At 35.1% G+C, this 27,890-nt stretch overlaps 1 protein-coding gene across 2 annotated transcripts in view; it reads left to right on the top strand.

Annotated features, from left to right (window-relative positions):
• ORC5 (origin recognition complex subunit 5) overlaps positions 1–27,890 on the top strand; it is a 98,452-nt gene that overhangs the window by 11,426 nt on the left and 59,136 nt on the right. For both annotated transcript variants that reach the window (XM_090286740.1, XM_090286741.1), the window contains exons 4-6: positions 5,990–6,064; positions 8,691–8,802; positions 21,592–21,722. In XM_090286740.1, coding sequence (XP_090142866.1) covers positions 5,990–6,064; positions 8,691–8,802; positions 21,592–21,722 — 318 coding nt within the window. The remainder of the gene's footprint in view (positions 1–5,989; positions 6,065–8,690; positions 8,803–21,591; positions 21,723–27,890) is intronic.

Below are 27,890 nucleotides of genomic sequence, written 5' to 3'. Positions count from 1 at the left end.
AATTGATGTTTCTCTCCTTCTATTTCTCCTTTACTTTCCCTCTCTCTAAAAATAAATAAACTCAAAAAAAAAAAAAAAAAAAAACTTTAAAAAGAAAAGTTTCTGTCCAGCAAAGGAAACCATGAATGAAATGGAAAAAAAAAAAAAAGACCTACAGAATGGGAGAAAATATTTGCATCGTGTATCTGGTAAGGGGTTAATATCCAAAATATATAAGGAACTCATATACTCAGTAGCAAAATAATCAATCTGATTAAAAAATGGGCAGAAGAACTTAAGATATATTTTCCAAAAATGATATCCAGTGGCCAGTGGGTCCATGAAAAGGTCTTTGACATCACTCATCATCAGGGAAAGGCAAATCAAAACCACAGTGACATAGCACCTCGCACCTGTTAGAATGGTTAGCATCAAAAAGATAAGAGATGAGTGTTGGCAAGGATGTGATAAAAGGGAACACTTGCAGTGTTGGTGGGAATGTAAATTGGTGCAACCACTATGAAAAACAGTATTGGAGTTTCTCAAAAGTTAAAAATAGAACTACTGTTGATCTAGCAATCTCATTTATGGGTAAGTGAGATCTGTCTGGAAAAAGTCCAGCCATTGTTAATTTAATAACAATGGTTTACGTGACATTGATGTAACCTGGCAGCCAAGGAGAGAGGACTGGAATCCGCATGTGTGAACAATGATGACTTCACTGTACTAGTCATTGCCATTGTGGCCACTGTATTCAAAATGACTGAGCAAGTAGAGCTGCAAATCTGCATCAAATTTTGTGTTAAGCTTGAGCATTCCTCCATGGAAACCATTCATATGATTCAGAAGGCCACAGCTATGGGCAACTGGTGATCAGCAGCTTCATCCCGACAACACGCCGCTCATGCCTCACACCTGCAGAGATTTTTTTAGCGAAACATCATATCACCCAGGAGATACAGCTCTCCTGTAGCCCAGAGTTGGCAGCCTGCAACTTCTGGCTTTTCTCAAAACTAAAATCACTTTTGAAAGGGAGAAATTTCAGTCCATCAGTGAGATTCAGCAAAATATGATGGGGCCGCTGATGGCGATTGGGAAAACTGTGTGAGGTCTCAAGGTGCCTACTTTGTAGGGGACTGAGGCATCATTGTCCTAGGTACAATGTTTCTTGTTTTCTTGTATTTTGTATCTTCAATAAATGTCTGTTTCTCCTATTACATAGCTGTATACCTTCTGGACAGACCTTGTATAGTCCAAGGAAATGATGTCAGGATCTTAAAGAGATATCTGCACTCCCATGTTCATTACAGCATTATTCACAACCTAAATATTTGTCAGTGGATTGAGATGTAGTATATGTTATCAACCTAAAATTGAAAAGCTGAAATGAGAGGCAAGAAGTATTTATTTGGGATCAAAGAATTGCAGTTTGGGTAGTACAGATTTAGGCAGAAGCCCAATACTGTCTTAGTTACAGGGTGAAAACGGGGTTTTTATGAGAAAAGTAACAATAATGACATGTAAAGAATTCTGGTTGATGCTAACAGGCTGAGCTACTCTTTGCTATGTATGATTGGTTACTGATTCTGTCTTTAACTAGAGAGTCCACAATCATCAGTCCTTGCGGTTAGGATGTCTGCTTTCCTGCTGGCTTTACAAACAGTTGTTTGTAAAGGAATGTTCTTTTAATCCAGTGCAAAGGTCTGGCCCAGTGCAAAGATTAATGGAACAAGACATGCTAAGTGGTTCCTCTAGATTGCAGCTCTGGCTCCATTTTGAAAACGCTCAGTTTATATTATATTTTTTACAATGAAGTACTTACTGTTCAGCCATGAGAAAGAAGGAAATCCTGCCATTTGCAACAATATGGATGGATCTTCAGGGTATTATGCTAAGTGAAATAAGTCAGAGAAAGACAGATGCTATATGACCTCATTTATATGTGGAATCTAGAAAAAAAGCTAAATTCATAGGAACAAAATAGAATGGTGGTTGTCAGGAGTTAAGAGGGTAAAGGGAAATAGGAGATATTGGTCAAAGGGTACAGACTTAAGTTCTGAGGATTCTCATGAAGAACATAGTGATTATAGTTAATAATATTGAATTATATATACTTGAAAGTTGTTAAGTGAGTAGAGTATAGCTTACATGTTCTCACCACCAAAAAGAAATGGTAACTATGTGAGATGATAGAGGTGTTAGCTAACATCATGGTGGTAGTCATTTTGTAATACACAAATGTATTAAATCAACACATACACTTTAAACTTGTACAGTGTAATGTGTCAATTATATCTCAATAACGCTGAGGATAAAAAAAAAAAAATGAAGGCAGTTTGAAGGGGCTTTAACTGGCTAAAGATGGGGCATTTTAACCATAAAAAAGAGTAATGAATTCAGTGGATGCCAGCACATTAGTTATGTTAAAATCCATGAATTCATGATAATAAATATATATAAAAAATGAAACCCCAGCTCCTTGGTTACCATGGTAGTTTTATTTACTAGAGCACTGCAGTAGGCAGAATAAGTGGTCCCTGAAGGTATCAGGTCCAAATTCCTGGAACTTGTAAATATTACCTCATTTGGCAAATGAGTTATTGCAGATTTGATTAAGTCAAAAATCTTGAGATAGGAAGATTTACCTGGAAACTTTGGGTAGGCCCAAAGTACAATCACAAATGTCCATATAGGGGAGAGGTGAGAGATTTGACTACACTACATACACAGAGGAGATGGCTGGATAACAGAAACAGGTAAGCAAGAGTGAGAAACTTAAAGGTGTTGGCCCTGAAGATGGGAACGATGCAGTCACCATAGAGTGCTGGCAGCCACCGGAAGTTGGGAGAGGCAAGGAATGAATGTAATTTAGTAAGAAATACACAGCACTAGTTGTGAAGTATTCTTGTCCAAAACTCTAACATGAATTTGATCAAAAGTCTCAATCTACCTATTATTATACAGTAAATATTGGGTATATAGGAACACATTAAATTACACTACAGAAATGCAATCAGCCAATCCAGAATGTAGAAAATTCTACAAGACAGATGACCTGGTTTTTCTTTCCTCTTTTTTGGAATTGGAGGTAGGAAAATTCTCTTGAAATTTTGAATTTAGAAACCAGTTCTCATGTTATTTCATGTTTAAGATCACATTACTCTCCTGAAGGTTTAATCATTGAGACCATCTTGTTACAAAATATGATATGTATTAATATGTATGCACTCAAACTTAAGTTTATTTCTTATAATATTCATTGGTGTTGTATTGCTGTCTTAATGATTCTTAAGTGTTATGTTAAAATTGAGAATAAAGTAAGAAATAAATTAGAGAACCACTCTAATACTGATTCTGCGTGACAGAACTAATAGTAATAGATCAAGTGGGTTGTCAGACTTTTGATGTGTAGTTGTCTGGGGATATGAATTAACTAGATATAAATTTGAGCAGTGTTTTAAGGAATTTCTAGTGTTCTGAATGCATATTTAAATAAGATAGAGCTCAGTTCTGACTTATGTGTTCTGGGTATTATCAACTGAAGAGTGATCAGTGTCTTTCTTCAGAATACAAAGTAATTATTTGGTAGCATCTTAGGCATTGTTTATTGTGTTCATTTCTTATTACCACAGGAGGAATGGCTGAATCAAAAAGAATCTAAATATGTACTAATGATTTCACAAAGCACAGATTTTTGTAATTATTAGCTCTTTTTACAAATAAGGAAATTAAAGATTGGAGAAGTCCTGTGTTTAGTCATAAAGTTTAATTTATTAAGAGGTGGCTTTTTAGGGTTTTTTTGTTTTGTTTTTTCCATTTTTTTATTGTTCTATTACAGTTGTCCCATCTTTCTCCCATTGCTCGCTCCTGCCCCTCCCTGACCTAGTTTTTCTAACAAATAACACTGAAGTCACTGGAACTGTTCTTTAAGGCAGATTTATATGACAAATAAACCAAATATAATAAGATGCAACGTTTGGACCTTTTTGGATCCTGACTCAAATAAGCTAACTCTAAGAAGACACCTATGGGCCCTGGCCAATGTGGATCAGTTGGTTGGAATGTTGGCCCATAACCGAAGGGTTGTGGGTTTGATTCCCAGTCAGGACATATGCCTAGGTTGCGAGTTCCATTCCTGGTCCGGGCATGAACGGGAGGCAACCAATCAATGTTTCTCTCTCTCCCTTTCTCCCACTCTCTCTCTAAAAAATAAAATAAAATGAAAAGTAATGTCCTCAGGTGAGGATAGAAAAAAAGAAGGAAGGCATTGTTGGAATAAGTGGGGAAATTTAAATATTTGATATTAAGGAATATTGTTTTAAGTTTTTAGGCATGATAATGACCCTGTAGTTATGTTTTAAAAAATTCATCAATTATAGCTGCATAGTGGCATATTTATGGAGAATGGTATATCTGGGATTTGCTTTAAATTGTCAGCAAGATGGTGGAGGAAAAAATGGGGAGTGGATAGAAGAAATAAGATTGGTTATATGTTAATGTTTGTTGGAGTTGGGTGAAATATTTGGGAATTCCTGGTACTAATCTCCTTAACTTTGTGTATATTTTTAAATTCCCATAACAAAGAGTAAAAAATGTTAGAGTAAAAAATGTTAGAGTAAAAAATTATTTTTTATTTTCACTCAAGGATGTATATTTTTTTATTTCAGAGAGAGAGGGAGGGAGGGACAGGGAGTGGAAGAAACATCAAGACTGCCTCTCGTACACGCCCCGACCAGGGATCGAACCTGCACCGTTTCGGTATATGGGACAGTGTTCCAACCAACCGAGCCACCCAGCTAGGGCTAGAGTAAATGTTTTAAATAGTGTTTTTAAGGCCTTGATTTTTTTTTTTTTTAATAGACTGATGGATGACATCTTCAGGCAGATTTAAAAAATTTATTTTTGCCTTAGCTGGTGTGGCTCAGTAGATTGAGTGTTGGCCTGTGATCCAAAAGGTTACTGGTCTGATTCCCTGTCAGGGCACATGCCTGGTTTGGGTTGCGGGCCGGGCCCCCAGCTGGAGGCGCACAAGGGGCAACCAATTGTTTGTCTTGCACATCTATGTTTCACCCTCCCTTCCGCTCTCTCTAAAAAATAATTTAAAAAATCTTTTAAAAAACAAATTAAAAAAAATTTTTAATGAAAATTTCAAAAACATAAAAGGAATAGTATAGTATACTGAAATGAACCCATTATCTAGCTTCAGTAATTACTAACATGTGGCTAGACTTCTGTGTCATCTTGTACCTCATTTATTGTTCCCTGAATCACATTGTCATCCATAAAAATACATTATATATTTTATCTACCCTATATATCTACTATATATGTATATCATATATATGTCATTCATAAATCTGTATATTGTACCTGTACTGCATTTACATATCATATATGTACTATATGTCTCTTAACAGATAAGTACCTTTTTTAAAAAACACAGTCCTAATAGCATTGTCTTAACACTGAACAAAAATGTTATTTTTCAAAAACAATTAGTTATCCAGTTAAGCATGGTTTAGAATGCAGTTCAAGTCCAGGCAAGAAAAGTTTTTACGTGATGAAATTCAGAATTTTCCGTGTCTCTTTTGGGTCAGAAAGAACTGTAATTTTTGGTTCAAGGTGGACATTTATCTTTTACTAAGTGGAATAAAAAATGCACAACATGGTTGTATTTCTTGGAAACCTAAGAAAATGTCCTTAGCATCTTATTATCTTTTTCATAATTTACGTGTAAAATAAACCTTTTAATGCAGCTCAAAATGACCAATTTTCTATTTAGAAATTTGAGTTAAAACATGTTATAGTTCATTTTTAACATATTTGACCTATTTAAAATGTCTTCCACAAATACAAGTAGCAACTAAAAATTATAATTTTTTAACATAGAACTTTAATTCTTGAATTGTACATTATTAATATTTGTAATATTTATAACATAATTGTAAATGTTTTGTAAAGGGCTTTCCAAGTTGATTTTGATGCTGCATTGTTTTTTTTTTTATATAAGGTTCTAGATAAAGCAGAGTATTTAAGAGATATGGAAGCGAACATTTTGCCTGGGTTTCTTAGGTTACAAGAATTGGTAAGTAATGTATGAGTCTCTTTTTCCTATGGCCTAATCAATAGATTGTGTTGTCAGCATCTTTCCTTTTGCTGTTCTAATAGGTGAGAAATGATATCTTGATATATTAATTTGCATTTATATATTATGAGTGAAACTAGCTTTTTTTCAGAGTTATAACCAATTTGTGACTTGATAACATTTATTCTTCAATTTTAGCTTTTATTTCTAATTGTAAGTGACTAACACTGCTTTCTGGTAAAAGATTTTAGGTGTTAGCTAAACTAAATGGCAGTGGGCTAGACTTTAAACTTACTACGAGAATTTTAAAATTTTAGTAATTAAAAAAAATAATAGTGTGTCTGTCCTGGATTATTTTGAGTTCTATATCATGTTCACTCAGCATCAGAACCAGCTTTATATTTCAATTCACAATTGTGTTGGCACTGAATAGTATTAATACTACTCTAATTGTCATGGCCTGGAAAAACAGCAGGCATCTTTTTTTCATTTATATATGTGTTGGGTGAAAGCTAAATATTATTAGGACAAAAAACAGGGTAAATTGGTGAGAGAATTCAGTGTTCACCAGTACCAGTTGTTAAACGTATGCTAAATTCAAAAGAACCTTGGATCTTTTTCTATTAGAACCATGTTCACAAAGCGAGCAAAGGTTTAGTTTGAGCAAACAGTATCCTTCGCCTTATTCAGTTAATGCCAGCTTAAATTTTATTGGTTTTCTAATTTTGCATTAACTTAAAATTTTTTGTTGGTTTTATAATTTTTAAGTTGCTTTGAGCATAAATAGTTTATATCTGCCTAGTTTTATGTCTGAATTATTTAAATATTAAGTAACATTATAATAAAAATTAAGTAAATACTTGGGGAGATAATGCTTAGAGCAGCATTTCCACCTTTTAAAAGTTAAAGACATTACTCAAATTTGAGAAAGTGCCAGAAGTTCAGAGAGACTTTCCAAGTGCTGCTGAAATCATTTGTATGCCTCAGGCCAACTCCTAAAATTCACTTTTAGTAATAGTTTTCTGGGGCCAATATGGAGAGGACAGGAGGAGATTAAGTGCAGTTCCTGGTGGCTTATCCTGGAAGTTTCCTCACACAGTCTCGCCTTTTTCAGTTTTATTAACTCTGGGCACTTTACTGCTGAGATCAGGGATTCCTTCTCTTTTTTATTATTTGTTGTGTTTGCATCCACATCCAATATTTCCCATTGCTTTGGTCTAGGACTCCTTGTGTGGTATCCTGAGTGCATTCCTGCTGTCCTCTTACCTTTCCAGTATAGCTTACCCCATTTTTTTCCCCTAATGTCCAGTAATGGTGACTTCGTATCCTTCACAGTAGTTAGGCCTTTCACTTTTGTTTGAATTTTAATTATGGAAACTGAAGAAAATAAAAAACATTAAAGCAAAAACAACTCAATGCTTTGAATTAAGATTGTGTTTAGAGTATTTTTTTTATCCCTATTGAAATAAATTCAAGGATTATTAAAAATTAATGAGGTTATAAGAAAGAGCATTTGAAAGTAAAATCTTTTCCTTTCATTAATGCTAGATTTTGTGGAATTACTAATTTATGAAATTCTCAGCTGCCTTTGTTAGCCAAATTATTTTTTTCTAAATAATGAAAATTGGAATATGAGGTTACACATAAGTTAGGAATCAATAAATAGTAAATCACCATCAAGGTGTAGTCTTAATTTCCTTATGAAATAGGGTCCTAAGGATAATGAAGAACAAAACAGCTTTCACTTTTCTTTTAATTTTAATTACGGAAACTGAAGAAAATTAAAAGATGCATAGTAATCTCACTCTACCAGAAAAGAGAATTGTTGTTGAAGCTGCTTGTTAACTTGGGAGATTTAAAAGAATATGGGAAAAATTAAAATTTGTCTTGAGAATGCAGAGGTGTCTACCGATAAATTCTAACTAGCATGTATAGGGCATTTGTGGCCACTCTATAGAGGGATAAAATACACGGGGGCTATTCCCTTAATGTTCTTTTTGTATGCTAATTATAATTTCTAAATATACTTCAAAAGATGTCTGTTTACTTAACACTGGTGTTTTAGATCATGCTTGTTTGTATTTTTAATGTATATGTGAAGTCAATTTTACTTAATAATTTGTGTGAAAATAACCTTTAAAAAACTAAATTTTTCTAACAGTAATATGTGGTTATATAATATGGCTTATCTGTTTTTCTTCAACTTGTATTTCTTTTTTTTCTGGGTTGCTATAGGCATTTCAATGATGAGAGATGTTAAGCTTTGCCTTTTTTTGTTTACTGATTAAAAGCTAATAATTTCTTTGAAAATTCCCATAAAAAGGTTTTGTCTTAATTATTTAAGCAAATGTGTTGCTTAATTTTTATAAAATAAGCCCTAGCATTCATAGGTAACTGAAATGTTGATTAACCTAAAAGTTTTATGGAAATTCCAAGTAATTATGTATTTAAATTTGCAAGTGGATGAACTCCTTGATTGGGTTTTCTAAATATGCCTTATTAATATGCAGATAATTTGTTATATGTTGGAAATTTGCTGGATTTATTTGAAAGAAAAATTCAAATGGAATTACTGCTCTCATTAAGATTTTTAAATGTTTCAAAGTTACTTTTTTTCCTTTCACAGAGTGATAGAAATGTGACTGTAATCTTTCTCAGTGAAATTATTTGGGAAAAGTTTCGTCCAAATACTGGATGCTTTGAGCCATTCGTCTTGTATTTCCCTGATTATAGCATAGGTAAATTTTAAAACATTGTTTTGACAAGTGATAATTTCAATAAAATAGTCTTCGGAAGATTAAGCTAGCATGTTCAGATGGAATACTCTAATGTCTTTTTTATTATTTTTTTTAATACTCTAATGTCTTAATTTGTTCAAGTTTATGTTCAATCTCAAAATGTTGCTTATGTTTCTGCATTTATATAAGTTTTATTTTGGAATCTGAGGGGTTATTCTTGTGTAATTACTAAAATTTTTTGAATAAGCAGTTCTCATATTTATGCTAATGGTGTGTTTTTACATTTTTTTAGCTAGTAATTAATATGTATATTTTGCAGTTGTAACATCCATACAAATAAGAATCAGATTAGATTGGCAAAGCACATTAAAATTGTATTGAAATCTTTTATTTACCTTGAGCTTGGATTAAGTATTGTGTGAGATGTATTTTTCATTTTGTAAATCTCATTTTTTATTAGTGTGACTTTTTGCGGGGAGGGTGTTTTTTTAGATTTTATTTATTTATTTTTAGAGAGAGGGTTTGGTAGGGAGAAAGAAAGGGAAAGAAACATCAATGAGTGGTTGCCTCTTGCCCCCCACCTGCTTTGGCTCGCAGGCTGGCGCTCAATCCACTGAGCCACACCAGCCAGGGCTACTGTGACTCTTAAACTACCAACTGGTAACCCTTGTGTTTCTTATTTCTTTTTGGTTTGTCCTTAATCTTGCATTTCATAGATCCTGAGGATTTTATCTTTGGAGAAAATAATAGCTTTTTGTGATCCTGAATAGTTTTATAGATTAATACTGTGATGTCACTATACAAGTGTGATACTTCTGATTCAAAGATTATAACTGTGAAGCATAAAATGGTTAGCAGGCTCCAAAAAAAAAAAAAAAAATTTCCTTGACATTGGCCTCATTAACACCAGCCTTCTGAACTATGAACATTCATTGTTTAGATGAACACATTTTTGCCTATTTTTACAAGAACAATCAAAACACATCTCCTACGTTAACTAACTTGAGATTAAAAAAAAAAAAAAAAAAGTAGATGAAGGGAGCCCTTATTTTGAATAGCTTCTCTTCTCTTTCTTGAAATTCACAAAATAAGAAGAGAAATGGGTAGGAAGAAAAGAATAAATCAAAAGATTACATTAAGAAGTTTTCTTTATACCTATGTCATCACTGTTTGAAGTTAAATTTTTTCATGGTCCATTTTAGGCTTCAGTATTGAAAAATTATTTAGAATACTTAAGATTATAAAAATTCTGGTTTTCTGCATCTTAGTGAAGTTGAGTTAAAGTATGGTATAATAAATTATAGAATTTCATTAAAATTTTAAAAAGTGAAAAGATATAAAGCAGCGTAGATGAAGATAATTTAAGATCGTAATTAAATTACAAAAGTGATCTTGCCAGTTTTAGAAAGTGTGAACTAATAGATTTTTGAAAAGTATATAATAATGGAGCTAATTTAATCATTATTAAATTTTAGTGCCTTTTACATTTTAAGTTTTTTTTTTTTTTAAGCAAAAATACCATAATCACTCAAAAAGGCATTCAGAAAGGAAGCACTAATTGATAAGCCAAATTAGTGTCAGAATAAGTAAGCATAGAACCAGGGCAAGAGGATAATCTTAGTGGCTAAGTCACCAAATTATATAATACTTTTTGATACATATGTCATCTTTAGGAATATGGTGTCTAATATTGAGGCTACCCTCCACTCAGCGGTGACAATAGGGGAGAAATGTGGAATACTTGTTTTCTGGACTCTGCCACATGAAGATTGCTCATCCTTTGGAAATTCATTTCTTATTTCTTCAGGTGGATTAGAATGCAGTTGGTCATGTTTTTGGTTTAGTTATTGTATCAGTTAGGCTAAGTTATGCTCTAATAACGAAAATCTCAGTGACTTATAATCATCTATTTTACCACCTTTGTGCTATTGTTGTCCTGCATTTTACTTCTACATTTATTATAAACCCCATAATACTTTATTTGTGCTGTAAAGAAATAAAAAGGCAAGAAAAAGTATGTTATTTATTCTACTTGAGATTTGTTGAGCTTCTTGGATATATGAATGTACAGTTTCATCAACTTTGGAAAATTTTCAGCCTTTATTTCTTCAAAAATTTAACCGCCAGTTCCATTTTTCTAGGACTGCATTATATGTATGTTAGTCCACTTGATATTGTCCCACTGAATCTCTTCTTTAACTTTAAATATTTTTTTCTTTATGTTTTATTTGGGATAGTTTTTGTTTCTATGCCTTTAAAAGTTCACTGATCTGCTTTTTCTGTGTCTAATCTGCAGTCAATCCCATCCAGTAGAATTTTTCATTTCAGATCTTATACTTTGATTTTCCTTTATATCCTTGAGCATATTTATAATAGTTGTTTTAATGCTCTTGTCTACTAATTCTATTACGTCTTTCATTTTGGGTTTGTTTCTGTTGACTAATTTTTCTCTGTAATGGGTATCCATTATGGTTTTTCATGTGTTTAGTAATTTTTTATTGTATGATATTGTGTTTTTTATGCATGTTGGACTTTTTTCTGGTAAGCATTGAAATTAGTTAAAGCTGTATTTGACCCTTTTAAGGCTATTTTTAAGCTCTTTTTTGGAGATAGGATCTAGTCTTTTTTCCATGGCTAATTTTAGCTCCACTTCTAAGACATAGCCCTTCTGGGATCTCTGCTAAATGCCCCACATATTCACCAGTTTTTCCATTCTGACTGGTGGCAACATGAATGATTCACATGTGTGAACTCTGGGAGCTGTTTGACTTATAGCTCTCCAATAACTGTTTTTGGCCTTGGTGGGGTTTACTCTATTGATATACATGTTGGTATTCAACCAAGACTCAGGGGGAACCTTTGTGCAGATTTCTGGAGCTCTGTCTTACATAGCTCCCTTATGTATTCTGCTCCACAAATTCTAGCTACCTTAGCTCCATGTACTCTCATCTCTGTCTCTTTAATTTAGTGAGATTAATGGGCTCCTTTTGGAACTCTAAAATTACCTCTAGTTAGAAAGCCTTCCTGATGGTGGGACTCATCTCATCTATTTCCCTTTTTTTACGTATCACAGCCCTTTACTACCTGTTGTTTGGTGTCTGAAAATAGTTGTATTCTATATTTCTGTATTTTGTCCAATTTTTCTGTTATTTATTTTAGAATAGTATTTCTGGATCCTCTTGCTCCCTCATGATTAGAAGCAGAAGTTCCTCTCCAAGTTAGAAATGGTAATTTGAGAGCGGAATTTTAAGACACCATAAAACCAATCAAATGATTATTTCCTTTCTTTTATTTACTACCTGTTAGTGCACTATTTTTAGTTTCCTGTAAGAAATGGGATATTTTTAATAAGTTTGTGAATAGTCCTATATTGTAGAGCTGGCATGGCTTCAAGTTGTACTCGATATTTTGTCTGTAGCCTATAACTGAGCAGCTCATTACTTCTAGAGCCACACAGTAAGATTTCTAATTCTTAAAGGACTTTCATCAGGACTGAAATGGGCCCGTGGTAATATCTAATCAGTTTTCACACATGGCACTGAGGGTCACCAGTAAGGAACAGATAGATAGAGATGTTCAGGAGAGGTTCAGGAGTGTAGTCTGAGCTGGAGACTTAACTGTTTTCCAAATTTCCTCATCCGTGCATTGATAGACCATCTTTTTTTTTGCCTGTATATGTTCATCTGTTTGACCATTTGTTCCTTCCTTCCTGCTTCCCCCCCCCCCCGTTCCTTCCATCTATCCAGTTATTTACTGACTTTTTTTTTTTAATCTTTAAATTTTCAGGCTTTTGGGGGAATTTTCTGTGTATCAAATATTTTCCCATGCATAGTTTAAAAAGGCTTAGTGACAGTTCGATTAAAATTTTGCTATTAGAATATTAAAATACATAGACTTCAAAGTCAAGCTCTGGCCTTTGTGTATTTTTTACAGTAGCTGTGACATAAAAATATGAATTGAGTAAGGTTTTTTTTTTGGTGGATCAACTCCCTTATTTAAAGATTCCCTGAATATAGTTATTTCTAAATTTCTGCTTATGAATATATTGATAGATCACATATATTGTTTGATCTTGCACCTGTAACTTATTCTCTTGTGAGCAACAAGAGAATAAGAGAATGAATGGTTCAAGTGAGGAGCTATTGGTAAATGGCATAGTAGCCATGGTAAAAAAGCTCACTTATTTGGAACATTAAACAAAAGGGAATTGATATGATTAGAACATCTTGTAAGAGTTTTTGCTTAGAAGTATTGCAAAAGTTTTTTTTTAATTTTAATTTTTATTTTTTTTAATTTTATTTTTTGGTTTTTCAATTACAGTTGTCCCATTTTTTCCCCCATTGCTCCCCCCTCCCAGCCCATCCCTTCTCCCACAATCATATCCCTCCCCATTGTCCATGGCCATGAGTCATTCATATATGTTCCTTGACTAGACCCTTCCCTTACTTATCCCCCTTCTCTCCCTCCCCCCTCCCCACTACTGACTACTATTCTAGTCTTTGCCTATTTAGTTCGTTTCTGTTGCTCTTTAGTTTCCTGTATTAGGTGATATCATATGGTATTTTGCTTTCTTTGCCTGGGTTATTTCACTAAGCATAATTCTCTCTAGTTCCACCCATATTGTTGCAAATGGCAGGAGTTCCTTCTTTCTTTCTGCTGCATAGTATTCCATTGTGTAGATGTACCACAGTTTTTTGACCCACTCATCTACAGATGGGCACTTAGGCTGTTTCCTGCACTTAGCTATTGTAAACAGGGCTGCTATGAACATAGGGGTGCATAGGTTTTTTTGAATTAGGGTTTTAGGATTTTTTGGGTATAATCCCAGCAGTGGAATCGCTGGTTCAAAAGGCAGTTCCATTTCTAGTTTTTTGAGGTAATTCCATACTGTTTTCCATAGTGGCTGCACCAGTCTGCATTCCCACCAACAGTGCAGTAGGGTTCCCGTTTCTCCACATCCTCGCCAGCATTTGTTGTTTGTTGATTTGTTGATGATGGCCATTCTGACAGGTGTAAAGTGGTATCTCATTATGGTTTTTACTTGCATCTGTCTGATGGCTAGTGATGTTGAGCATTTTTTCATGTGCCTGTGGACCTCCTGTATGTCCTCTTTGGAAAAGTGTTTGTTCAGGTCCTTTGCCCATTTTTTAATTGGGTTGTTTGTTTTCTTGATGTTGAGTCATATAAGCTCTTTGTATATTTTGGAGATCAGTCCCCTGTCTGTGATATCATTGGCAAATATGTTTTCCCATATGGTTGGTTTCCTTTTTATCTTACTGATATTTTCTTTCGATGAGCAGAAACTTTTTAGTTAGATGTAGTCCCATTTTTTTATTTTTTCCTTTATTTCTCTTGCCTTAGGAGATGTATCCGTGAAGATATTGTTATATGAGATATCTGAAATTTTCCTGCCTATGTTTTCCTCTAGGACTTTTATGGTGTCACGGCTTACATTTAAGTCTTTAATCCATCTTGAGTTTATTCTCGTGTGTGGTGTAAGTTGGTGGTCTAGTTTCATTTTTTTGCAAGCCCCTGTCCAGTTCTCCCAGCACCATTTGTTAAAGAGGCTCTTCTCATTCCATTTTATGTTCCTTCCTCCTTTATCAAATATTAGTTGACCATAGAGGCCTGGGTTTATTTCTGGGCTTTCAATTCTGTTCCACTGATCTATATGTCTGTTCTTATGCCAGTACCAGACTGTTTTGATCACAGTGGCTTTGTAGTATTGTTTGATGTCTGGTATCGTGATTCCTCCTGCTGTGTTCTTCTGTTTCAAGATTGCTTTTGCTATTCGGGGTCTTTTTTGGTTCCATATGAATTTTTGGAGGATTTGTTCTAGGTCAGTGAAATATGTCATTGGTATTTTAATAGGGATTGCATTGAATTTGTCAATTGCTTTGGGTAGTATGGCCATTTTGATGATGTTGATTCTTCCCATCCAAGAACATGGTATTTGCCTCCATTTATTTGTATCTTCCTTAATTTCTTTCTTCAATGTTGCATAATTTTCAGTGTACAGGTCTTTTATCTCTTTGGTTAAGTTTATTCCTAGGTACTTTATTTTTCTTGTTGCTATAGTAAATGGTATTTTCTTTTTTGGCTCTGTCTCTGATATTTTATTGTTGGTGTACAGAAATGCCTTAGATTTGTGTATATTTATTTTGTACCCTGCTATTTTGCCAAATTCACTTATTATATCAAGTAGTCTTTTAGTGGAGTTTATAGGGTTTTCTAGGTATACTATCATGTCGTCTGCAAATAGTGATAGTTTTACTTCTTCTTTCCCAATTTGGATGTCTTTTATTTCTTTGTCTTGTCTGATTGCTGTGGCTAGGACTTCCAACACTATGTTGAATAGAAGTGGGGAGAGTGGACAGCCTTGTCTAGTTCCTGATTTCAGGGAGAATGCTTTCAGTTTTTGTCCATTGAGTATGATGTTGGCTTCAGGCTTCTCATATATAGCCTTAATTATGTTAAGGTATGCTCCCTCTATTCCCATTTTGCTGAGTGTTTTCATCATAAATGGGTGTTGTACTTTATCAAATGCTTTTTCTGCATCTATAGATGTGATCATGTGACTTTTGTCTTTCATTTTGTTTAGGTGATGTATTATATTTATTGATTTGCGAATATTAAACCATCCTTGCATCCCTGGAATGAAGCCCACTTGATCATGGTGTATGATCTTTTTGATGTACTGTTGGATCCTGTTTGCTAAAATTTTATTGAGGATTTTAGCATCTATGTTCATCAGTGATATTGGCCTGTAGTTTTCTTTCTTTGCTGTGTCTTGACCTGGTTTTGGGATTAGGGTAATACCGGCTTCATAGAAAGAGTTTGGGATTTTTTCCTCTTCTTGGATATTTTGGAATAGTTTGAGGAGTGTAGGAGTTAGTTCTTCCCTAAATGTTTTGTAAAATTCACCTGTGAAGCCATCCGGTCCAGGGCTTTTGTGTGCAGGGAGATTTTTGATTACTGTTTCAATTTCCTTCTTTGTAATTGGTCTGTTGAGACTTTCTACTTCTTCTTGATTCAGTTTTGGAAGATTATATGTTTCTAGAAATCTGTCCATTTCTACTAGGTTGTCAAATTTCTTGCCATATAGTTGTTTGTAGTAATTTCTTATAATTGTTTGTGTTTCTGAGGTATCAGTCGTGATTTCTCCTCTTTCATTTCTGATTTTGTTTATTTGGGTCTTCTCTCTTTTTTTCTTTCTGTCAATTTTGTTTATTTTTTCAAAGAACCAGCTCCTAGTTTTGTTGATTTTTTGGATTGTTCGTTTTGTTTCTATGTCGTTTAATTCTGCTTTGATCTTGATGATTTCCTTTCTTCTTTTTGCCCTAGGCTTTGTTTGTTGTTGTTGTTCTAGTTCTTGTAGCTTTAGGGTTAGGTTTTTTTATTTGAGATTCTTCTAGTCTTTTCAGATATGCCTGTATTGCTATGAACTTCCCTCTCAGGACTGCTTTTGCTGTGTCCCATAGGTTTTGGGCTGTTGTGTGTTCATTGTCATTAGTTTCTAGAAATTTCTTGATTTCCTCTTTGATGTCATTGTTAACCCATTCGTTATTTAATAGTGTGTTATTCATTCTCCATGAGTTTGGGTGTCTTTGATTTTTTTCCCTGAGGTTGATTTTTAGTTTCAAGGCATTGTGGTCTGAAAAGATGCTTGATATAATTTCAGTTTTCTTGAATTTGTCGAGGCTTGTTTTGTGTCCTATTATGTGGTCTATCTTTGAAAATGTCCCATGTGCCTTTGAAAAGAATGTATATTTTGCTTCTTTGGGGTGAAAAGTTCGATATATTTCAGTTAAGTCCATGCGGTTTAGTGTGTTGTTCAATGCCTGTATATCCTTGGTGTTTCTTTGCTTGGATGATCTGTCTATTGTTGATAATGCAGTGCTGAAGTCCCCTACTATGAGTGTGTTGTTGTTAGTATCCTTCTTGTGGTCTTCTAGTATTTGCTTTATGTATTTGGGTGCTCCTATGTTGGGTGCATATATGTTTATCAGTGTTATATCTTCTTGATGAATTGTTCCTTTAAGTATTATGAAATGTCCTTCTTTGTCTCTTTTTATTACCCTTGCTTTGAAATCCGTTTTGTCTGATATGAGGACTGCTACTCCAGCTTTTTTTTCTGGTCCATTTGCTTGGAATATTTTTTTATATCCCTTTACTTTCAGTCAGTGTAAATCTTTTGTTTTGAGGTGTGTTTCTTGTAGACAGCAAATATGTGGGTCCTGTTTTCTTATCCATTCCATTACCCTATGTCTTTTAATTGGAGCATTTAATCCATTTACATTTAAGGTTATTATTGACATGTATTTATTCATTTCCCTTTTGTATCTCTATTCCTCTACTCTTTTTTTGTTTTTTTCTCTTCCTTTTTCTTAGAATATTCCCTTTAGCATCTCTTGCAATGCTGGTTTTGTGGAGATGTATTCTTTTAGTTTTCCTTTGTCTGAGAAACTCCTTATTTCACCTTCTATTTTGAATGAGAGCCTTGCTGGGTAGAGTATTCTTGGTTGTAGGCCTTTGTTTTTCATTGCTTGAAATATTTTTGACCATTCCCTTCTGGCTTGTAGTGTTTCTGCTGAGAAATTGGTTGATAGCCTTATTGGAGCTCCCTTGTAAGTTATTTGCTGTTTTTCTCTTGCTGCTTTTAGGATTCTCTCTTTGTCTTGGAATGTTGCCATTTTAACTATGATGTGCCTTGGAGTTGGTTTTGGGGGGTTCCTCTTTATTGGAACTCTCAGTGCTTCTTGGACTTGCATAACTTTTTCTCTCATCAGGTTCGGAAAATTTTCTGTCACTATTTCTCCTATCAGTTTTTCAATTCCATGCTCCTTTTCTTCTCCCTCTCTTATTCCTATGATCCTGATATTATTTTTTTTTAATGGTATCCTGTAATTCCCTTACATCTTGTTCATATTTTTTCAATCTTTTTTCATTTTGCTGTATCACTTGAGAATTATTACCTACATTATCCTCTAACTCACTAATCCGATCCTCTGCTTCGTTTAGTCTGCTTTTGACTGATTCTACTGTGTTTTTCAGTTCAGAGATTGCATTCTTCGTTTCTTCCTGGTTCTTGTTGATAGTTTCTATGTCTTGTTTTATGCTGGTGTAGTTCTCTGCAATTTCCCTGTAATTTTCTTGAAGCTGTTGGTAACTTCCTTGGAGGTTGTCATAGTTGTTTTTGAGGTTTTCGAGCATATTGAGCTTCTTCACCACCATAGTTTTGAATTCCATGTCTGACATTTGGGCTGTGTCTATTCCATCTACCTCTCTTTCTGGGGATTCCTCTTTTCTTTTCATTGAGAGGTTGTTTCTGCGTCTTACCATGTTGGATTCTTCTTGTTTGTTTTTGTTATTTGGATTTGTCTTCTTTGCCTTCCCACCTTTGTGGTATGAGATTTTTTATGGTAGATCTGGGGGTTTCAGTGGTGCAGTCTCTTTGATCTCCTGAGCCTGATGTTCTTGGGGTACCTTTTATATCGTTTGTTTATGCTGTCTGGTTATATTTCAGATTTTTTTGTTAGGATATTCCTTCTGGCTTGTTGATTGAGAGTCACTCTATCCACTTTATCTCGAATTCTTTTGTGAAGATGCTGTTAAAAACATAAACACACAGCTGCAGCAGGAGACCTGCACCCTCAAAAATATCCCCCATCCTCTATCCTGCTATCGTCAGCCAACGAGCCAGTATTAATTAAATGTAGCGAGATTAGAGCTTTTACACTATAGGAAGAATAGATAAGAGTTGTTTTAGTGAAGGAAAAATATGATTTTTGAGAGAGGGGATAATAAGTTAATAGTTGAGACTGTGCAAGACAGTAGGTAATATTTACGTTGTATGTTAATAACTATAGAAGAAAAAAAGGGGGAAGAGTGCATAATATAGTAGGAAAGTGGAATTATATAGTATTGGATTTAAATAGTTATATTCTATTTATTTAGAGTGAAAGGGAGGCTAAACTAGGCCCACAAACAAACAACAATTGAAGAAGAGGGATAAGAAGGAAAGATTATATAAAACAGATTAGAGATATAGTTTGTTTTTTCCTCCTTCCTTCCCCTCCTCCCTCCTCCCCTCCTCTTTCAGGAAGAAAAGAAAAAGGAAAAAGTGAAAAAAAAAAAAAAAAAAGAATGTTTTTACTCAGGTTCAGCCTTCTTGTGTTGTCTTCTTTTTCTGCGTCCACAGCTGGTCTAATGTGATGGGTCAGAGATTCCTATTCCTTGCAGCAGCGGTGTGTGCAAGGTGGCCGGCAGGGTGCAATGCAAGGCAGTCAGGAGCCCACCTCAGGTCTGCCACGCCGTGCTCCGGGAAAGCAGGCCACGCCGTGCTCTGGGGAAGCTGGCGAGGTGTTTTTTTCACTCAAGCATCAGTGCACGCCCAAGGCGGCCGTGGAACTAAGCTCAGGCCTGCTGCGCTGCGCTCCAAGAAAGCCGCTGCACCGCGCTCCGGTAAAGCCCTTGAGGTGTTTTTTGGCTCAAGCACTGGTGCGCACCCAAGGTGGCCGGGGAACTAAGCTCAGGCCTGCCGCGCCGCGCCCCGAGAAAGCGGCCGCACCGTGCTCTGGGAAAGCCAGCGAGGTGTTTTTTTGTTTGTTTGTTTGTTTTTTGCTCAAGTGCTGGTGTGCACCCAAGTGGCTGGGGAGCTAGCCTCAGGCCTGCAGCGCTGTGTTCCGAGAGTTGGTCTTTTGCCTCTTAGGGCAGGGCCGCAGACACTTGTGCTCAGTAGACCTGAGTGTCTGTGAGTCGCTGCTGCCTGCTGTTCCCGCACCTCCTCTGCAAAAGTCTTGAACCCTGTGGAAATGAGTTTAAAGTATCAAATTCAAAGAGCTCTTAATTGAGAAATGTAAAGAAACCATTATTGCGTGAGGTGGTAAACATACAATATAGTATAATGATGTAGAATTGTACGCCTGAAACCTATATAATTTTATTAATGAATGTCACTGTGGAAGACAGGTATATGTGGTACAGAGGGCTGTAGCCGCTGTATGGAGCCAGGACCAAAACACGGCCCTGTAAGTCTTAACAGGCTGGCAAATGTGCCCCACATACCATACTGCCAGTCCCACACTCTGGAGGGTTTTAGAAGTAGAATAGGAATGCAATGTACTCTTTGAAGCTAATGAAGCCTGCTCTGCTCTGTGTTGCCCCAAATTCTTATCAGTAAAATGTGATGAAAACAAAATATTTAAGTAAAGAGACATCTAGAGTTTTATGATATGCCTTGGTGCCTCACAGTCTTGCTGCCTATCTCCCAATGCTGATTTATCCCTTTGTTATTACTCCCAACTATTTGGTGGAGGTCTGCATGCTTACCCCATGCATTTCTGCATGTAGCAAACTCAATAAAAACCCTGACTGAGAAAAGAGTGATCAGTGATCTCCTATGAGAGACACCCTTCTCTCCTCAGATAATTCATCTCTGAGTCAGTTCTTTCATCTGCATTGAGTGATCTGCAGGGACGGATACTCTCACATGTCACCCCAATAAATTGAATTTAAAAAAAGAGACCATTGCACCAAGTCAGAGGGAATTGCAGTAGGGAATTGATTTATTATTGTAACTGGAAAATGTTGAATATTAGGTGGTTGTCTCTTTTTAATTTCAACTGTCCTCCTATAATACAATATTTCTAGCAGGATTAAATGCAAGTTTAGTGTACAGTAGTCCCTCACTTATCGTGGGTATTATGTTCTATACCCCCCATGGTAGGTGAAAATCTGCAATATAGGAACCTTACGTTTATTTTAGTATTTATATATATTTTAAGGCTTTATAAACCGTTCCCACACTCTTATAAACCGGACCCAGACCCTTATTAACCTTCCCCACTCCCTTAACCTTTTCCATACTTTCATAAACACTACTTATGTTCTTAAACATATTCTACACTCGTTAAACCTATGTAACTTTAACAACATGCGTATACAGTACCGCAAAATCCCGTGATATAGCGAAAAATCTGTGATAAATAATATTTTTAAAAATTTTGTGATACAGTGAGGCCGTGATAAGTGAACCACAATATAGAGAGGGACTACTGTAGTTCACTGGAGCATTATCCTGCACACCAAAGGGTTAAGTTCTATCCCTGGTCAGGGCACATACCTAGGTTATGGGTTCAGTCCCCAGGAGGCAACTGGCCGATGTTTCTCTCTTACATTGATGTTTCTCTCACTCCCCCTGCCTCCTACTCTCTAAACCAATAGATATAAAAATAAATAAATAAATACAAGTTTAGGACTCTAAATGTATGATACTTTATAAAGACTTTTAAGCTAGAGGAGAAATAAAGTTAACAAAGTTTTAGGAAGAAAACATTTTATTGAAGGGGGAATGACAGCATGATGGTTATTAAAATATTTATGAATTCTTTTAGTTTTACCAAAAAATGAGCATTTTTTTAGTTTAGTGGTAGTACTGCTAATTTATGTAGTGCCCCTTCTTGTTTTTACAAGTTGATATGCTTAATAGGCAGAAAAATAAAATAGAATCTGTATTATTTTTTTGTCTCTGATATTGCTTTTGCCAGAAATAAGGTTCTTGAGATTTTCTTTGGATGTCATTGTTTAATATTTGTCTCAAGCAACATTTAGTAATTTTTTTAGAACATTAGATTTAGAATTGTTATATCTCAGTTTCAAGATTTGCGTTTTTTAATTGTAAGTTTATTATTCTTTAATTATTACTATTTTAAAACTTTGTTATAAATGCTAGAAGATAAAAGTAGGGTGCTGTTAATAATCATTTTAATGTTTGTTTCCTGGGAATAGGGAACCTTCAAAAGATCCTGTCTCACGATCATCCTCCAGAATATTCAGCTGATTTCTATGCTGCTTACATTAATATTCTTCTTGGAGTTTTCTATACTGTCTGTCGGGATTTGAAAGAGCTCAGACATCTGGTGAGTGAACATTTTGTTTTAAAAAATAAGTCTTTTAAGATTTTTCCATGTAGCAATGGATGTGTGGTAGGTTGGAAGCTGAAAATTTATTCTGGAAATTTTGATTTGGCTAATACATTATAAGAAGGAAGAAATTTGTGGATTAGTACAAATTTTGACCTGATTAGAAAACTCTTCTTTATCTTTAGTGAGGTTTTTTCACTCATCTTTTGGAGTATTTTTTTTCCCTTCTTTTTCTTTTTTCCTAGTTGCAGAAAATGTAGAACTCTGAAAATAAAAATGAGTAACAGAAAGGTTTAAAAACTTGACAAATAATTTTATATTTCCTTAATAATTTTTTGTAAGAAATATATTTTAGGTTTTATGTATGTAGTGATAGTGGTCTGGAATCTAGACGAATTTGAAAATGGTCAGAAGCTTTAATTAAAGGTCTTTTCATTAGCCATTGACCTTGAGTTACTAATCTATATGACATTACTTCTATAATTTATAGAAATAGTTAAGTATTTTTAAACATTAGAAAAGCTGTTTATATTTCACAAGCAATTTGGAAAATATATTTACTTTAAATTTTTTTCTTTGACTTTTTTATTTTAATCGTGGCAATGTGAAAGAAAGGAGGCAAGAATGTCTCACTTCCCTTTTAGAAACCTTCAATTAATACTTAAGATCTCTCCATGTAACAGAAAACAGTAACATATCTAAGGTTGGAAAAGTTACTTTTAAAGTATCAGATTCTATTTAGCACATTTACTTAGCTCTTTTTTTTTTCTCTCTCTGAAAAGTATTACTTGGAGAGGGATTCAATGTGTGTTTGAGACAGTATTAGAAGATGACCATCTAAAACTTGTGTTCACATTTAGTACCTTTCAGAAGTTTCAGATTTTAGGCCCCTTTTGATTTAGATGTAGATTCAAGCATCTTGTGGGTAAGGAAGAAGCAGCTTTGACCAAGATGGAGGCATAGGTAGACATGCTTTCCCTCCTTCCACAACCATAAGAAGAATTACATCTACCTCAAAACAAAGAACAACCAGAACTTCCAGGAAATTGAACTGCATGGAAGTCCAACAAACAAAGATATAGAGAAGCAATATTCATTCAGACAGGTAGGAGGGGCAGAGAGGATGTAGTGTGGCAATGGCAGGGGTGACAAGGCAGTGGCTGTGGCAGGCCAGTGGAACACATTATAAAAGCTGGGAAGGACACCTGGGGAGCAATCCCAGTCCAAGGCCAGACTGCGCAGCTCATGGTTCCAGCGCCGGGAAAATAAAGCCTCATTGCTTCTGGCTGTAAAAACAAGAGGGGGTTGGGGCAGAGGAATAAACTGCCTGTCTTTCAGGAGAGTTCGTTTAGAGGGCCTCCAGGTCCTAGAACATATGCAGATCCACCCACTCTGGGAACCATCACCAGGACAACAGCTATAGGGTTGCTGCTCACATATAGGAAGCAGGTGAAGTGACTAAAAGGGATGAGTGCTGAGCAAGTGGCATTGTTTTCTCTCTGACCTCTTCCACACATACAGTGCCATAAGGTGGTGAAATTGATCACCCAGCACTGACAAATACCTAAGGCTCTGCCCCTTACAACATAACAGATGTGACAGCTTTCTCTAAGACACAGAGGCAAACACAGGAGCCTGTCAAGTTGAGGAAACAGAGAAGTATGGCCCAAAAGAGGGAGAAGATCAAGGCTCCAGAGGGAGAACTAAGCAACAAGGAGCTAGCCAACCTAACAGATGCAGAGTTCAAAACACTGGTGATAACGATGCTCAGAGAAATGATTGAATGTGGCAAATGAGTAAGGGAAGAAGTGAAGGCATACTAAGTGAAATGAAGAAAAATCCACACAAAATCAGTGGTGAAGGAAAGGAAGTGGGGTTCAAATCAACAACGTGGAACATAAGGAAGAAATAAATACTGTGTTTCCCCCAAAATAAGACAGTGTCTTATATTAATTTTTGCTCCTAAAGACGCACTAGGTCTTATTTTCAGGGGATGTTTTATTTTTCCATGAACAAGAATTCACATTTATTGTTGAACAAAAAATTAATATTTATTAATATACTATAGTCATGTCATCACAAACATCAGTATAACCAGCCAAACTCTGAATTCCATCAAGAATTTGGGGGCAGCTGTAGCAATAACTGCCACTAGGTCTTATTTTCAGGGGAGATCTTATATTTCTAAGCTTGAAAAAAATTGCACTAGGTCTTATTTTCGGGGGATGTCTTATTTTCAGGGAAACAGAGTAGTCAACCAGTACAGAATGAAGAATTGAAAAAAACAAGGAGAGGCTTAGGAACCTCTGGGACAACTTCAAATGTGCCAACATCCAAATCATACGGGTGCCAGAAGGAGAAGAAGAGCAAGAAATTGAAAACTTACTTGAAAAAATAATGAAGGAAAACTTCCCTAACTGGGTGAAGGAAATAGACATACAAATCTAGGAAGCACAGAGAGTCCCAAACAAGCTAGACCCAAAGAGAACCACACAAACATCATAATTAAAATGCTGAAGGTTAAAGATAAAAAGAGAATCTTAAAAGCAACAAGAGAAAAGAAGGGAGTTACCTACAAAGGGGTGCCTATAAAACTTATCAGCTGACTTCTCAAAAGAAACTTGGAAGGCAAGAAATGACTGGCAAGAAGTATTCAAAGTGATGAAAAGCAAGGACCTACAACCAAGATTACTCTATCCAACAAAGCTATCATGTAGAATGGAAGGACAGATAAAGTGCTTCCCAGACAAGGTAAAGCTAAAGGAGTTCATCATCACCAAACCATTGTTATATAAAATATTAAAGGGACACATTTAAGAAAAAAAATCAAAACTATAAACAGTAAATGACAAACTCACAGCTATCAACAAATGAATCTAAAAAACAAAAAACAAAAACTAAGTAAACAACTAGAACAGGAAAAATAAACATAGATATAGAGATCATATGGAGGGTTATCAGCTGGGAATGGGTAGCAGGAGAAAGTGGGAAAAGGTACAGGGATCAAGAAGTATAGCTGGGAGGTATAAAATAGACAGGGGGACATTAAGAATAGTAAATTAAATGGAGAAGCCAGAGAACTTACATGCATGTTCTGTGGACCTGAACTTAGGGAGGGGCGATTGCTGGAGGGGAGGGAGGTACCTGGAAGAGGTGAGCAAGGGGAAAAAATTTGGATAACTGTAATAACATAATCAATAAAATATATCTAAAAAAAAAGTATATATATATATAAAAGAAATATCAAATGACAAGCTGTCTTAATTCCAGTGAATCACTAACATTTCTCCAGAATTTGAATGTCTTGGATCCCTCGTGCCCAAGGGAAATGACAGCAGAGGGGTTTACAGAGAGGAGAGAACTGCCCTTGAGTGAAATGGAGTTAGGAACAGATACTCATCCACTGTCTGTCCTGGGAAATAACTTGCACTTACTGCTACTTAGCACTGATGTTCTTGAAACAGGTGGGAATCTCTGTTGGCAGCCATTTAAAACTAGATTATACAAAAAGGAAGAATTATTTGGAAAATATTTCTAGAAAAGAAAATGTAAAAGGAGAAAATATATATTTAAATGTGGTATTTTAAAAGTCCTTTGGGTTTCACTAAGGAATTTTTTTTTTTGTTCATGGAAAAGGTTACAGCTTTTCTTATTACATCATATTCATAAACTTGAAGCTTGAATATGGTTTTAAGCCTTTATTACTGTTAGTAATACTAATAAATATAAAAAATGATTTTATCCATTGGAGAATAAAGGTATATTATCCTTTTTTCTTTCAAATGGATAGTATTATTTATTTCAAAGTTTGCAGGTGGCATATTTCTTGAAAGTTTAGTAAGTCGCCTGCCAAAGATTCTTTTCATCATCTTTTATGTGTGTGCTTTTAAATTTGCTTTAGGAATTGTTATTTCTTTAAGGGTTATTTTTGGACGCTAGCTCTATAGGTAGCACACGACAGGAAAATTTAAAGTAGTACTCTTGAGTATTCATTTAGGTTTGTCTTCTCTGACATCATACGTGTTATTCCTAAGAAATAGTAATTATAATTTTTAAAAAGCTTTATTGAAGAAGTTACTATTATAGTCATATAAGTGCCAACCACAAAATAATTTATTTTCTAAATTTTAGTTTTGCATGAGATTTTTTAAACTTCTGTCAGGCATTAAATTTATTGTATTTCAAACCTTTTACCCCCAAATATCACAATTTTCTTAGAAATTACTCAGTAAAATGAATTGCTTAGCTAGAGCCTAGCAGTCTTTTAGAGTGCAGTTCCAAGTTTCTGATGCCCGTTTTTTGTTGTTGTTTATTTGTTTGGCCTTGTGGCTAGTGTGGTAACCAGTGACATAGTGACATAGAAGAGAATGCCGATAATTGAGGTATATATGGTAGAATGAGAAGAACACTTAACATTGAAATCCCTTAACTCTACTGCTTACCAGCTGTTTCACGATACTTAATTTTTTGTACTTTAGTTTTCTCATTTCTAAAGTGGGACTAAATATATACCTCAGATGATTTTTCTGAGTGTAAAATGTAGTAAAGTGCTGATAAAGATTATCGATAAAGATGTTAGGTGGTATTACTGATAACACTCATTTGAATAAATATTCTTTTAAAATAGAAATAATTTCTGTGAGGATCATTGATATTTGGTGAATTACTTTAATTAAACAATATAGCTGCTTTTTATAGCCAGGACCCAGTATTTCCTGAGGAATAGAAGTTTTGTATTCATTTTTTGAGCACAGGGCTAGGTAGATGGCCCCTTGTATGTTAGAAGAGTAGGAGTGGGCACTAGGCAGCAGGACACTGAAGGAGCTGGCACAGAGAATATTCATAAAGTACAGATAGACTTCTGATGCCTCGCACATAGCTATCTCACATGCAGTTGACAACCCAAGGTAATCTCTGGCTAGTACAAATGGTATCATGACTTTCTCAGATCTCTTAATTCTTTCATCTGTTTTTTTTAAAAACTATTTATTTGTTTTTTTGTTTATTTATTTATTTATTTTTAGAGAGAGGGGAAAGGAGAAAGAGAGGGAGAGAAACATCACTGTGTGTTTGCCTCACACTCGCGCCCCCAACTGGGGACCTGACATGCAACCTAGTCATGTGCCCTGACTGGGAATCGAACCAGTGACACTTGGCTCACAGGCTGATGCTCAATCCACTGAGCCACAGCAGCCAGGGCTCATTTATTTTTTAAACAGTATTTTTTGATGAGGAAGAGATTTTTTAAAATGGTTGCAGATTTGTCTTTCAGCTATTAGTGGATTCATAAAGATAGTATACATTCATATGTTTCTGTTCCTGTTAGTTATTTTTGCTTATTTACCATATGGTTGTATGTTAGAAAAAAATGCTTCCTCAGAAGTAAAATGAAAAAGATTATAAGTTTGTGAATAAAGAATCATGGTGTCTGGCTCCATAGCATTTGTTAATAAGCATTTATGCTATATACCTCTTCAATAAGAGCCAGCCTTTATTGAATACTTACTCTGTGCCAGGCACTGTTGTAAAGTTTTTTACCTTTATTAGTTCAATTCATTCTTACAACAGCCTTATGAAGGAAGGTAGTATCATGAATCCTCATTTGACAGATGAAGAAACTTCTTTCATCAGCTCTCTGATCTGGTCAAATTACCTAACCTTTTTGAATGTGAATACCTACCTCAAAGGAATTTTATGAAATAAAAAGAAAGGAACACATGTAAAATGCCTGATAACCTGTTGGGGATCAGTTAATTTTAGTTTGCTTCCTACTTATAAGCAAAAGTTCATGTGCTAAAGAATAGGTTGAGATCTTACTAGCTGGAAGAGCATAAACCAGAGCCCAAGTAAGGAGACTGATAATACCTGCTGTATGTATGTATCAGATATTAAAGTCATATGAAATTTGAGGGTAATTTGGCAGAAGAGCTATCATCCCATCGATTGTCAGAGTTGGTCTGACAGATGGCTGTGTGAATGGGTGTCCTTACCACTTTTTCATATCCCTGTACTGATTGCTTTATGGATGAGAATGACTTTCTCACAGGGAAGAGTTATTCTTTGGTTAAGGGTACTTTGGGAGAGGTGGAGTCTTTAATTAGGAGAAATAATCTAGTGAGCTTTGTTTTTCTTTTCTTTTTTCTTAGCTTTTTGATTAAAGTACAC

This window comes from Furipterus horrens, unplaced genomic scaffold (assembly GCF_987537825.1).
Source record: "Furipterus horrens unplaced genomic scaffold, mFurHor1.1.pri manual_scaffold_9, whole genome shotgun sequence".
NCBI lineage: Eukaryota > Metazoa > Chordata > Mammalia > Chiroptera > Furipteridae > Furipterus > Furipterus horrens.
Note: the sequence above shows the minus strand (reverse complement) of the source record. Positions and strands in the feature narration are given on the sequence as shown.